Genomic DNA, 13619 nt, shown 5'->3' with positions numbered 1-13619 from the left:
CTTAAGACAAGGCATCAAAACCCCAGGGCCTGACCTGGAGCCGGGTGGAAAGATAAAAGGAAAGCGAGTTGCCAACTCACGCGCTGAGTCCGTTCAGCAACCTGACTCATCGCCCCAAAACACAACTTGCTCAGCGTTCGAGCATAATATCCAATATGGTATTAGCAGAGAAACGTGTTCAATCTCTATCCACAAAATAAATGCGGAAATGATAGAGCATTCCTGTGGTATATTAGTGTCAGTCGCTCAGCCATGTCTGACTCTTTGCAACCCCATGGACTGTAGCTCTCCGGGCTCTCTGTCCATGGAATTCTCCAGGCAAGAATACTGGAGTGGGTAGCCATGGCCTCCTCCAGGGGATCTTCTCAACCCAGGGATCAACCATCTGAGACAAAAGAGCAGGACCTTCCCTCTGCAGCTCTGGACCCTGCCCTGAGCTCTTGAAGCCCCAAGGTGCGAGCATTTTCATACCCAAGCTTCTAGTCAACTGGAAGCCCTCAGATAGCTGATCCGCTCAGCCTGCTATTGAGATGCAGACAACATTGGAGGCTTGAAATAGACTTCTTTAATTTCTATTAAACTGTACCTTCTAGACTTGGACTTGGACCCCAGCCTCCAGGACTCTTCGAGTCTAGTTCTGCTATCTTGTCCATTGGGATGGTGTCCAGGTTCTTGCCATCAGCAACATCACCAGCATGCTGTCTACATCCTTCCTCACCAAGTCCCTCATGAACGCCCTGAGCAGTCTCGGCAAGTGCAGCCCACTCGTCAACCTCCCCAGCGGTGCCCGCCCCCAGCCCACATTCCTCTGTCACCTGTAAGGCTTTGATGGGAAGACAAGAACAATTTCTTGCTGAAACGCAGGAACCCCTGTCTCCTGCTTTACCACCCCCAACCTAACTTCTAGTCTGGAAAACTAATCGGAAAAGCAAATAAAGCTTTCCCCAGCAGGATGGGTTCCCAGGGAATTCACTCGCTGCCAGTGGTCCTCTATCTCTTTCCTTGCTAAGTGCCCCCAAACCATCTCTTTAATAACAGACTCTGAAACCTGATTAGGACTGATGCTAAGCTCATTTGTTTATGGTTTGTGGACTTATTTCCTCGCTGTAAAGATACAAATTACTTTCACCATCTCCCACTTTGGGGCACATGTCCTGTTCTCTGAAAGGGAGTGTGCATAGCAGTGGTGAGCACTGCCACTGACTCTGTGCCTCAGTTTTGCCATCTGAAAAATGGGGAGAACGACAGTACCTAGATCATAGCATTGTTATGAAGGGTAGATCAATGTATGCCTGCAAAGCATTTATAACATGACACATAATAAATACACATAATAAGTTAGTACAACTTTCGTGATATAAGAGTAATAGTTTTTTGAGTGCTTAGTCTCAGAGCTATGGCAGCCTCCTCTTCAAGTCCCTTGGGAGGTAGCCTTCTCAGGTATGAAAGCTAAAGTTATTTTGAATGGCTCCATCCTATCTTATGATTGCTTTCCTCCTCCATGGACTCAGCTAGGCTCCTGTGACTCTGAAAAGCATTCTTCTTTGGCTCAAAAAAGGGTTTGCCTAAAGCCACGCACATGGGCAGGCGGCCTCAGCCTCCTCTTCTTCCCTTGTATCTTGGGCAGGTGTAGCTGACCCATCCTGATCTTGGAACTCGCCTCCCTTCCAGCCTTCCTACCTGTGAGCCTGCATTATGTTCATTTGTCCTTCACCTGGTGCTTGTTAAATGAGCTCCTTCTCCAGGCTAGGACCTCAGAATACAGAGAGAGGACAAGAGGGAGAAGGGCCTGCCGTCACGGAGCTCACATTCCAGGGGAGCCACGGGCAATGAACAGACAGGCGAATAAACTAATGTCAAGTAGCATGAGAGTTTTGATGAAAGGAAAGGAGGTGAGGGAGGAGCTGCTTTCCGTCAGTCAGATGGTGCTCGGCCTGCAATAGGGCTTTGCAGGTTCCCTGAAACTGCCCTTCATGTCTGCGTCTCACCAGCGTGCTTGCCAGGCAGCCTTCTTCTCTGTCTCTGAACGGATTCACAGCCTACGCTCAGGATCACATTGCCCTCCTCATACTCTTGCTTCAGGCTCAAGGGGCTTTTCAGTCTCTTCTCTGCGCCATTTGCAATCTACCCTTGGGAGCTTAGAGCATTTGTCTAACCTCCCATTTCCTGAATACCAAGAGTTCCCGGGTGGCCTGAGTCACCCTTCCCAGGGTTCCTGTCACTTCTATGTGCATGTGTGCTAAGTCGCTTCGGTCGTGTCCAACTCTGTGCAACTCTTTGGACTGTAGCCCACCAGGCTCCTCTGTCCATGGGATTCTCCAGGCGAGATTACTGGAGTGGATTGCCATGCCCTCCTTCAGGAGATCTTCCCAACCCAGGGATCGAACCCAGATCTCTTATGTCTCCTGCACTGGCAGTCGGGTTCTTTACCACTAGCGCCACCTGGGAAACCCTATCATTTCTGTATCATCATTCAATTAATTCTTCCTCCTTGAGCAGAACTGGATCCAGAGTTCCTGTTCCCCTCACTGCTTCCGGTACCTTCTGAAATCGTCATTGAGACGAGCGAGCAGATGCACTGTTCTTAGCTAAGTAGGACTCCCAGCAGATGTCTGGGGAGGTGAGGTCTGCTAGCACTGCTGAACCTTATTCCTGGGGCCAGTTTGGGGAGATGCAGGAAGAGCATGGTCTCTGTTTACTTACTGGCCAGACCAGGCTGTTCCCCCAAATGACATTCCTCCCTTTCTCCTTTTATTCAGCCACCCCTGGGAGGAAAGACCTGTTCATTCTTGGCTTCAAAAGTGAAAGTGTTAGTCACTCAGCCATGTCTGACCCCATGAACTGTTAGCCCACCAGGCTCCTCTGTTCATGGGATTTTTCCAAGCAAGAATACTGGAGTGGGTTGCCATTCCCTTCTCCAGGGGATCTTCCCAACCCAGGGATTGAACCCAGATCTTCTGCATTGCAGGCAGATTCTTTACCATCTGAGCCACCACAGAAGGCCCTTGGCTTCAAGGGTCCTGCTACTTTAGAAGCTGGTGCAAAGAGGTTTGGATGGGGCAAGTGGGAAGAAAGCTCCAGGGTCAGGTCTGGCAGAAGCCTTGGGAAGGGGTGTGGCGGCAGCAGGGCTTCCCAGCATGTCTCCATCAAGACCACTAACAGTTGTCATGCCTGTCCACAGTGTGGAGGAAGGAGCCGGCAAGGCCGGGGAGCAGGAATCTGGGTGTCCCTCCCCCAGACTCAGGATCCCAGACAGAGGAGAGAGACAAGGAAGGGCTGACTCTACCCAGGGCAAAGCAGGGACTGCCCAGCAAACTTGTCAGAAGTTCTTCCTCTTAAAAAGGAACCAGCCAGGCTTCCCTGGTGGCCCAGTGGTTAAGAATCTGCTTTGCCAATGCAGGGGGCACAGGTTCAATCCCTGGGCCAGGAAGATTCCACATGCTGCAGAGCAACTAAGCCTGCATGCCACAACTACCAAGTCCACGTGGATGCAGCTGCTAAAGCCTGTGTATCTTCAGCCTGTGCTCTGCAACAAGAGGGACCACTGTAATGAAAAGCCCACACACTGTACCTAGGGAGTAGCCCCCACTTGACACAACCAGAGAAAGCCCTGGCGCAGCAGGGAAGACCCTAGCACAGTCATAAATAAATAATTTTTAAAAAAAGAAAAAAAGGAACCAGCTCATCTCCAGGCATCATTTCACTTGAGGTTCATGATCTTCCCAACAGAAGGCAGGGAAAATATGATCAAACTCATTTTACAGAGGAGAAAGCAGAGGCAGTGACTCTGCCTCAAATCACTCAGAATATTCTAGGCTGGAGCAGCGCCGCAGCTGATAAACTCTGTCAAGGACCCTAGAAGGCCTCTCCACCACAGAAAGCAGTGGTTCCCACTGGGAGTTCATGAACCAGTGTAGGGCTGGCTGCCTACAAGGACCACTAAAGAAGGAGAGGAAGGGCAGAGGGTGCTCTTACCTGGAGGGAGACTCCAGGTCAGCACGGCTGAGGATGCGATGCTGCTGGGGGCTGTAGAGCCACTGGAAGGCTGTCAGCGTCCTCTCCTCAATTCGGAACCGCCCCTCCTGCACGTACCTGCGGGTGAGACGGGACAGAGTCAGGCGGTGGGCAGGCAGGGCCCTGCAGAGGTCCTCTGGGAGTTGGCCCTACGTGCCAGAAAGTGATAGATGAGAGGTACCTGTCCCCAAATACCCCTGCTCACCAGCCAGAAAGTCTTATCTCCAAAGAGCCATGATTTAAATTCCCTGAAGAATAGGCAGCTATATGGAGTAACTCAATAGAAAAACTTTTTAAGTATTAGTTGTCTGAAGTTGAAAGGAGTCAGTCGGGAAGGATGAGTTTCCTGTCACCAGAGGTATGTAAGCAGAGGCTGGGCAGAGAACACAAACATCAGACAAAGGTCCATTCTCCAAGTCCTTTATAAGACTGACACATTGGACTTCTTGAGCTCACAGCAGGAGAAAGCATGCTCTGGGGTGGGGGTCATGACTCAGATGTCAGGATTAGATCTTCCAGAACCTCAAGGGTCTCTCCCAGGGTTCCAGCCACCCTGGGGATTGACACTCAGCCCAGAGCAAGGATCAGGGAAGCTGGACCGGGCAAGGTGAACACAAAAGGATCTCATTCACTTCGGCCACCAACTCCTGGTAGACTCATAAATCCATCCATTAATCCAGTATTTACTGAGCGCCTGTGAGAATGAGCAAATGAGACATAATCCCTGACATCCTGGAGCCTACAGTTTTGTGGGAAGAGAAGCCATCAAATAATCACATGAACTAATATATCATTATAAACCAGCCCCCTCACACATAGTGGGATTGTCAATTGGTACAAGCCCTCTGCTGGATAGTCTGACAACATCTGTCTAAATTACAGATGCAGTTCCTCTGAAATCCAGCTATCCCTCTTCAAAGAATTTATTTACGGATTCTAGCATGTGCACAAGGTTATACGTAGCTCTGTTTCTAATAACAAAAGACAAGGAATGGACCAAGCAGCCATCAGCAGAGGGCTGGTTAAATAAATACCGGTGGATCCATAGAGCACAACAGTGTGCAGCCATACAAAGTGTTTTTATTGAGGGCATTCCCTGTGTGCTATCATGCAAAGATCTCCAGGATACATTGTTTTATCTCTTTTTTTTTTTTTTTTTGAGTTTTTGTTTTTCTTTTTGATACATTGTTTTAAAAGGGGGGAAAGAATAAAGTAAGAATTTTTATTTGCTTATCTTTACATGTAGAAATTCTGGAGACACAAAAGCTAATAAAAGTAGTTACCTAGGTTGGGGTAAGGACAAGCTGGGGGAATGGGGGGGAGGGAGTAACTTTTTAACAATGTGTCTTTTTATACAGGAGAGTTACTACCTATTATTAAAAATCTTTAATTATGTGTGTGTGTGTGTGTGTGTGAAATAACAAACTGTATAAAGTGCTATGAAAAAAACCAAATTGTGCAGCTACTCTGATACTGCCTGATTGGGCACAGGCTCTTTGTTGAGGGAGATTTCCCAGAATGCCGGTTGCAGGAGGACAGAGGGCTTCCGTTGCTCCTATGGTCTCCCATATCAGGGCATCTGGTCCCCACCTGTCTCCCTTCACTCTCTTCGATATGATCTGACGTGCATTTCAGGAAGATCGTCCTGGGGGAAAAGGGTAAGGCAGCCAGGTTAGATGTTCTTGCAGGGGGTCAAGATGGGACAATGTTGGTTTGCACAGGAGACAGTGCTGGAACAGAGAGACATGGCAGAACTCAAGTGAGAGAAGGAAGAAGTGTCATCTGGACCTGGGGATGGGTCGGACATGGTGAACGGGAGACAGGCAACAAAGTTTTTCCTGAGTTTCTGGTTTGTGTGGGCATCTGGGTGCAGTGTCCTTCTCGCTGGACAAGGACAAGTTTAGGAGGGAAAATCATGATTTTATGACTTTCCTTTGTGGGACATGACCTTCCTCTGCTTCCTGCCTCAAGATGACCCCTGCCCTGTAAAACCTGGTTCAAAACGTGACTCCTTACAAAACAAATAACTTGGCTCCTCCAGCAAGCCTTCCCTGATTAATCCCATCCTATTGTGATGATGCATGTCTATGCCTTTCCTCATTCTCGGGCTCCTCCAAATGTGCTCCTCCTCCTTGTCCCAGCCAACCCTCCTCTCCTCTCCCCAAGTCAGGGCAGAAGGGACTGTTGTCCACTCGTTGCAGGCACCTCAACCTGGATTCCAGTTCCCAGCTTCAGATGAGTGATTTTCCACTCTAAGTCCCGGATTCCTCGTCTGTAAAATTGGAATAATAACACCACCCACTTCAAAAGGTTGTTAAGAAGATTAAATGAGATAATTCGAGGAAAGCTCCTGCCACATGGTCATCCTTATCGCCTCCCCTCTCCCCCCCCATCCTCATCTGTCCTCACCAGTCATCGGCTTTACCAGCTTCACTCATGACAGACAAACCCTATCCCTGCACACTCTGCTCCAAGCTTCACATGAAATCCCTCAGAACTGGCTGATCCCATTTCAGAGATGAGGAAGAAGAGACCCGGGGGATGGAAGTGAACTCGTCCAAGGTCACAAATACACAGGAAGCAGCAGCCTTCTCTGTACCCTCATCCCCTGGCATCCAGTCCTCTCTCCACACACACATACATATCCTCTCCCTCCTCCGTACCAGCCCCTACTTCCCAGCACAGATCTTGTCAGCCCCTCCCCTGGCCAAAAAGGTTAGGGGCTTCCCACCACATATCTAATGTCCTCCAAACTGCTCACCTGAGAAGTCTAATTCTTCCCCACTTTGCTCCCCTCCAGTCCTTCCCGCCATGACATGCCTTCCCCCCCACTCCCATCCCTACAATCTCAATCTGTTTGTCCTTCTCTAAAGATGCCCTGCCTTTTGTAACCTCTGAGCTTTAGCTCAGGCAGTGCCCAGGTCTCAGCTGCCCTCCCTCCATCTGTGTCTTGCTCCACCCTGGCCAACTGCTCAAACCACACTGCTTCTAAAAATCTGTCCCCAGCCTCCCAGTGAGCCTCCAAAGTGGTTCCAAGTTTCCGGGGATGCTTTGCTTAACCTTGGTCACCACGCTGCTCTCTGCCCGCTCGTACGTGAGTTATTTATGTGCCTGTCTGTCTCCCTGCTAGAGTGCAAAGATTATATCTGATCATCTCTGAAGTCCCTGTAACACTCCCACCCAGCTCCCCAGTCAACTGAGCCAGTTTGCCTTAAAAAATCACAATAGTCACAGTCATCAACTCACTATGTTCTTGAGAAGATTTTCCAGAGACTGCTCTGACAGAGATGATCTCCATTAATGAATCCAATTTACTAACTTAGGAGGTAGGATTGGCTGCACTGGACTTCATCAACTATAGGCAAACAGAACATCGTCCATCCCCAGATATCTTCCCTATAAACCTGTCTCATACCTGAAACTCTACTCAACAGTACACAGGGGATTAAATACTGCAGGGGGTCAACCTTGGAAGTCACTAATAGCCATTCACACTTCAGCAAGAACCAGCTTCTCAGATTATCACTGGGAAAGTAGGAGTCAAGACCTGGGCACGATCAGGGACATTGAAAGAAACGAGAAGAGAGGAGCAGAAACCACTCACATAAGAGGCCCCCAGTGTGGAGGATCCATCACCAAAAGAGAGAAGGGTCAGGCACTTTAGAGGTTACACCTATTTTTTCCGTTGAACACTGGGGTAGGTCAAGCGGGCACTGAAAGCTGAACCTTGAAAACATTTTGCTAAGTGAAAGAAGCCAGTCACAAGGGACCACGTGCTGTATGATTCCATTTATATGAAATGATGTCCAGAACAGACAGATCCATAAAGAGAGAAAGATTAGTGGTTGCTTAAGACTGGGGGTGGGGGGGAGGGGGACTGCTGAAGGTTATGGGATTTCTTTGGGGGATGATGAAAATGTTCTTAAATTGACTATGGTGACAGTTGCACAGTCCTGTGAATATATTCCCACTGAATTTTACACTTTGAGTAAGTTGCGTGGCACGTGAATCCTATTTCAATAAGGCTGCTGTTGAAATAAGTGAATAATAGTGCATACTGATATAAATGAATGATTGAATAATCAAATAAATGGAGAGCAAAGAGACAAATCTCACGTGCAGAAGAATTCCAAACAATGTATGTAAACAGTGTACCCCCAGGAAGGTGGACCACTGCTCCCTCTACATAGATGTGGGCTTCACAGAGCAACTTCCTTCAAAGAGTACAGTATGGAAGGGGGGGTGGGGAGTAACGCCAACAAACACTACTTCAGCCAGGTGGTCAAAGTCAACGTCAAAAGCTTTTTTTTTGGCCACACCCCAGCGGCACAGAAGATCCTATGTCGCCCCTCCCCCAGGGATTGAACCTGTGCCCCCTGCAGTGGAAGCACAGAGCCCTAACCACTGGACCGCCAGGGAATTCCCTTCATAAGCTATGTTGGCAGTAGGTATACTTGATATGATGTAGGAAAATGACACTCTATCCTTGTGATCTTCTTCTCCCAAATTCATAATTCCAATCTAATAATGAGAAAAACATCAGATACATCCCAATTGAGGGACATCATCCTACAAAACAGGGCCACAACTCCTCAAAACTGTCAAATTAATCAAAAACAAGAGAAGTCCAAGAAACTGTCACAGCAAAGAGGAGTAATTACATTAATTACTAAATGCCATGTGGTATCTAGATGGGACCCTATAACAGAAAAAGGACGTAAGAAATCCAAATAATCTATGGGGCTTAGTCAATAATAATATATCAATATTGGTTCATTTTTGTAAGAGATGTACCATACTAGTGTAAGAAGCTAATAATACAGAAAAGTGGGTGTGGGGTATATGGGAACATTGTACTATCTTCTCAATTTTTTTGTAAATCTAAAGTCATTCTAAGGGCTTCCCCAATGGCTCAGCAGGTAAAGAATCCACCTGCAATACAGGAGACACAGGAGACTTGGGTTCAATCCCTGAGTCGGGAAGATGCCCTGGAGGAGAGCAAGGCAACCCACTCCAGCATTCTTGCCTGGAAAATCCCAAGGACTGAGCAGACTGACAGGCTACAGTCCAAAGGCTTGCAAACAGTTGGATACAACTGAGCAACTACATATGCACACATGCAAAGCTGTTATAAAATACAAAATTTACTAAAAAATAAAAAATACTAATCTCCATGATGAAGAGCTTTTGGAGATCAATGTGAAAAATATATATAATGAGCAAATCAACAGGGGGAAAAAGGACAAAGGAAATTAAATGAGTAGTTTACAAAAATAGAAACACAAATGACCAATAAACATTAAAAAAAAATCAACTTCTATAAGAAATGAAAATTAAAGCAATGAAAAATCATTTTTCACCAGCAACATGAACCAAGGTTTAAAAGTTTGTGATTAATAATTCCCAGTATGAAAAAAATAATAATAATTCCCAGTATGGGCAAAATTGTGGGGAATGTGCAACTCACACATCACTGGAGATAATATGTGTGTGTGTGTTAGTCACGCAGTCATATCAAACTCTCTGCAACTCCACAGATTGTACCCCACCAGGCTCCTCTGTCCATGGAATTCTCCAGGCAAGAATACTGGAGCGGGTTGCCATTTTCTTTTCCAACAAATCTTCCCAACCAAGGGATCAAACCCTGGTCTCCTGCATTACAGGCAGATTCTTTACCGTCTGAGCCACAGGGAAGCCCATAAAATGGTGCAGCTTCTTTGGTGCTCAAGTTGGCATGGCAGAACGTACACGTCCTTTTACTCTGCGATTTCACTTTGGAGAATACATCCAACCATTATCTTTCCACATGTTTGCATGGGTATAGGTTCCCTGCAGCGATGTTTGCAATATCAAAATATTCAGAATTCCTTGAAAGGCCATCAATAGAGGCTAGATAAAGAAATTATGGTTCAACTGTGAATGGAATACTTTAGAGTCAGTCAAAAGTATGTTGCCAGAGCATTCTGCACTGTTTTTCAAGTTTTCACACAACCCGAGCCTGTAGCCTCTGTCAGGTCCTTCCCCCAGATCCAAAGCCCCACCATCAGAAACTCGGCAACAGGCCCTCAGACAGTAAGAGGAATGCCAAAAAGTCTTACATATTTAATAACTTGATCTGATGAACCCAACCAAATTCTAATTTAGTTTTTGGTACTTTATGGAGAATTTGGAGGAGGAACCTTCAAAGCAAGAGCTGTTCTAAAAGAGTAAGTAAACGTCAGACATATTTGTTGCCCACAGAATATTCCCCACCCTCCTTCCCACTCAAAATTTTGTGGTTTGGGTGGAACTAACTCCAGCCCCCAGATTCCAGGATGAGCACATGACCCAGCCTGGCCAATCTAAGCACTCCATCCCCCATTCCACAGTGATTGGCTGAAGGATGGCCATGTGACCCAAAACAGGTCAATGAAATGACATTCTGAAACTTCTGCTAGAACCACTGAGAAAGAGAAGCTCTTTTTTCAGGAGGGTTTTGGTCATCTGAGGGTTGCCTGCAACTCCTGAGAGCCACCTTCTTTCCACAAGGGAATAAAGAGGGAACAGAGGAAAGAGAAAGGACAGAGAGAGTAAGACGTTATTTGGTGACATTAGTTGAGAACTTGAATCCAGTTTCGTCTGAAACATGGAAAGTTCTTCTGTTTTCAGATCTGTAAGCCAATACTCTTAAAAGGGAGCCAATACTCCCTTTTACTCTTAAGCCAATTTAAGTTGAGAAAACTGACTCAATCTGAGATCCAGGAAGCAGAGGCCAAGGCTGATCATGTTGGGAGCATGCCATGGAGTTCAGAAGGTGTCTTGTCCTCAAGAGTGCTCCCTGCCAGGCAGTCTGACCACTCAAGTTATGTCTTCAGGACCTTCTCAAAGCCATGGGCTTTTTTACCCAAGACTGAAAGGTGATCCAAAATCTAATTAGGGTCTTAATAATGATCTATGCTTCATCTGGTTCAACCCAAGAGCCAACCCAGCCACACATCAGGGCAGAGAGAGTCAGAGCAGGAATCCAAGCTCTGCCCCTTTAAGACTCTTCCTGTTTCCTCCTCCATGGAGGGAGGGAAGGAATCAAACTGCACAAACTGACCTGGAAGACCCTGGGGTCCTAGGGTGGTGCCTTCTCTCCAGGGAGAGGGTACTAAGTAACTACCCACTCCCCACCAGCTCTTCAGACAGATTAACTCTACTTTTATCTGATTTATATATTGGGGTTTCATCTGAAGAGTAACTCCACTGCTAAATGATAATTTTGATTATTTGGACTTTGATTCTTGGAACTCTTGAAGGACAGGATGGACTGAGCAGGCTGGAAACCCACTGACCCCTCCTGCTCTGACATGCTGAGATTTTTTTGACAATGTGAACTTGGAATGCTGGCCAGGCCCAGCATTCAGGAATTAAGAGGCAAAAAGGAGGAGGAGGGACTTCCCTGGTGGTCCATAGTTAAGAATCCACCTTGCAGTGCAGGGCATATGGGTTCCATCCCTGGTTGGGGAACAAAGATTCCACATGCTGAGGGTCAGCTTAGCCAGTGAGCAACTACTGAGTCCTTGCACTGCAACTAGAGGGTCCGAGCACCGTAATGAAAAGATCTTGCCTGTTGCAACTAAGACACAGCCAAATAAACACTTTAAAAAAAAAAAGGAAGAGGAGGAGTTAAGCCCCTGGGGAAACCCTGAGTTCAAACCCTGACTCTGTCACTTGCTTGCTGGGTGACCTTGATTAACTACCTTCCTTCTCTGAGCCCCAGTTTCCTCATCTGTAAGAGGCGGGTGCCAATACCTTCCTAAAGGAAATCAACCCTGAATATTCATTGGAAGGACTGATGCTTAAGCTCCAATGCTTTGGCCACAATGCTTTGGTGCAAAGAGAGGACTCATTGGAAAAGACCCTGATGCTGGGAAAGATTGCAGGCAGGAGGAGAAGGGGGAGACAGAGGATGAGATGGCTAGATAGCATCACTGACTCAATGGACATGAATCTGAGCAAACTCCGGGAGATAGTGAAGGACAGAGGAACCTGGTGTCCTGCAGTTCGTGGGGTCACAAAGAGTCAGACACAACTTAGAGTCTGAACAACAACAATACCTTCCTCTGAGTATCGCGGTAAAGAGTAACTGAATCAATGCCTGATTATGGTAGAGCCAATAGGAAGGGCTCTGGAAGCCAGGTTGCAATTATTAAGGATATTATTGTTGTTCTTTGTATTCAGGCTACAGAATGCATCAGGCAAGCAGTGTCCTAGAATTCTTCTTCAAAGATGCCCCTGGCCCTGGTGTGGATGGGAGGATTTGAGATGGGGACCGGTCCCAGCCAGACATTCTTAGAATCCTTCCAGGACAGGAATGGGCTGAACAGGCTGTCCTGCGTTCTAAGTCCCGCCAAGCAGAGGTCAGACCCCTGACTGAAACAGCCCTGAACATTCGGGCAACCGGGACTTGGGCCCAACCCAGGTTGACTCCTCAGTGATGCGTCTGAAACCTTCTTGGCCTGCAGTCTAGCAACCTGACACCGCAGGCTCTGATTTCCCAGCCTGGACTGGACTGCGGTGGGGGGAGGGGCAACGACCCTTGGGGTACCTCTTCCCTCACCTCCTAGGCACCCCCTTCTCCTACACCCCCATGCCCAACGTGCCCACCGCCGCGCGTCCGCATTTAGGTGCACTGAGGCATTTCCTTGAACAGGCGAGATGAGAATTGCAGGTTGAACCCAGAGCAGCAGAAGGTTTGAGGGTAACAAGGGGAGTCCCTCTGCACAGAGAGCAAACGAAGACCGAGGTGCCCCCAAAGCCTAACGTCGGGGGCAGGGTCCGGCGTCCTGGCGACGATCGCTCTAGAGAACCGCCAAGACCAGGCTCCGGGTCGCGGGACGGAGATGAGCAGGCAGCCCAGCGCCTCTAGTTCAACCTGGCCCCGCCGCCTCCGCTCGAGAACAAACTTCGAGCCAGCGCCCCCGCTCCCTCCCGCGCTCCGCCCGGCCTCAGCGCGCGGGTGCGCTCCCGCACCAGGCCCCGCACCCCCCGGGTGCCCACTCACCAGCGCACCAGCTGCCAGCGCTTCTCCCCCGGCGCCCGGCGACCCGCCATGCTTCCCGGCCGCCGCCCGCTCCCCACCCGCCACGGGCCGCACCGTGGAAGCAGCTCCGGCTGCCGCAGGCCAGTGCCGAGGACGCGCTCCGCAGCGCGGGTCCGGCGGGCGGGGCGGGAGCGAGGCGACTCGGCCGGAGCCCGGGCGGTGCGGCCGGCCGCGCGCATCTCCCCCCGGACGGCCGCCGGCCCCGCCCCTGGAGTCGGTCGGGGCTGGGTCACCGCGCTCCTCGCCGCGGCCGCGAGACCGCAGCCGGTCCCTTCACTGTCTTCACCCACGCCCAGCCTGCCCAGAGGTGCAGCGGAGTGGACTCGCTTTGGAGCACTGGGCGAGGAGTCAAGTTCTCCAAATTCTACCTGACTTGCTGAGTGACTCGGGGGAATTCACTTAATCCCATTGTTTCACTTCCTTATGACACCTGTTCCACCTACCCAGAAAGTTATGCCCCAAAATAAACTACTATAAATGGCTTAAATAAAAACTGATGCGCCTTACAGATTATTGAACTATTTTAAGACGGTAGTCA

General features: G+C 48.7%; 1 protein-coding gene across 2 annotated transcripts in view; it reads right to left on the bottom strand.

Moving 5' to 3' along the window:
* RAP1GAP2 (RAP1 GTPase activating protein 2) overlaps window positions 1–13181 on the bottom strand; it is a 216333-nt gene extending 203152 nt beyond the window's left edge. For both annotated transcript variants that reach the window (XM_043903404.1, XM_043903405.1), the window contains exons 1-2: window positions 13043–13181; window positions 3976–4092 (exon numbers count right to left, since the gene is read on the bottom strand). In XM_043903404.1, coding sequence (XP_043759339.1) covers window positions 3976–4092; window positions 13043–13092 — 167 coding nt within the window. In that variant the 5' untranslated portion in view covers window positions 13093–13181. The remainder of the gene's footprint in view (window positions 1–3975; window positions 4093–13042) is intronic.
* Between the last annotated feature and the right edge of the window lie 438 nt (window positions 13182–13619).

The sequence above is a fragment of the Cervus elaphus genome, chromosome 5 (assembly GCF_910594005.1).
Source record: "Cervus elaphus chromosome 5, mCerEla1.1, whole genome shotgun sequence".
Taxonomy (NCBI): Eukaryota; Metazoa; Chordata; class Mammalia; order Artiodactyla; family Cervidae; genus Cervus; species Cervus elaphus.
This window is presented reverse-complemented; position numbering and strand designations above follow the sequence as displayed.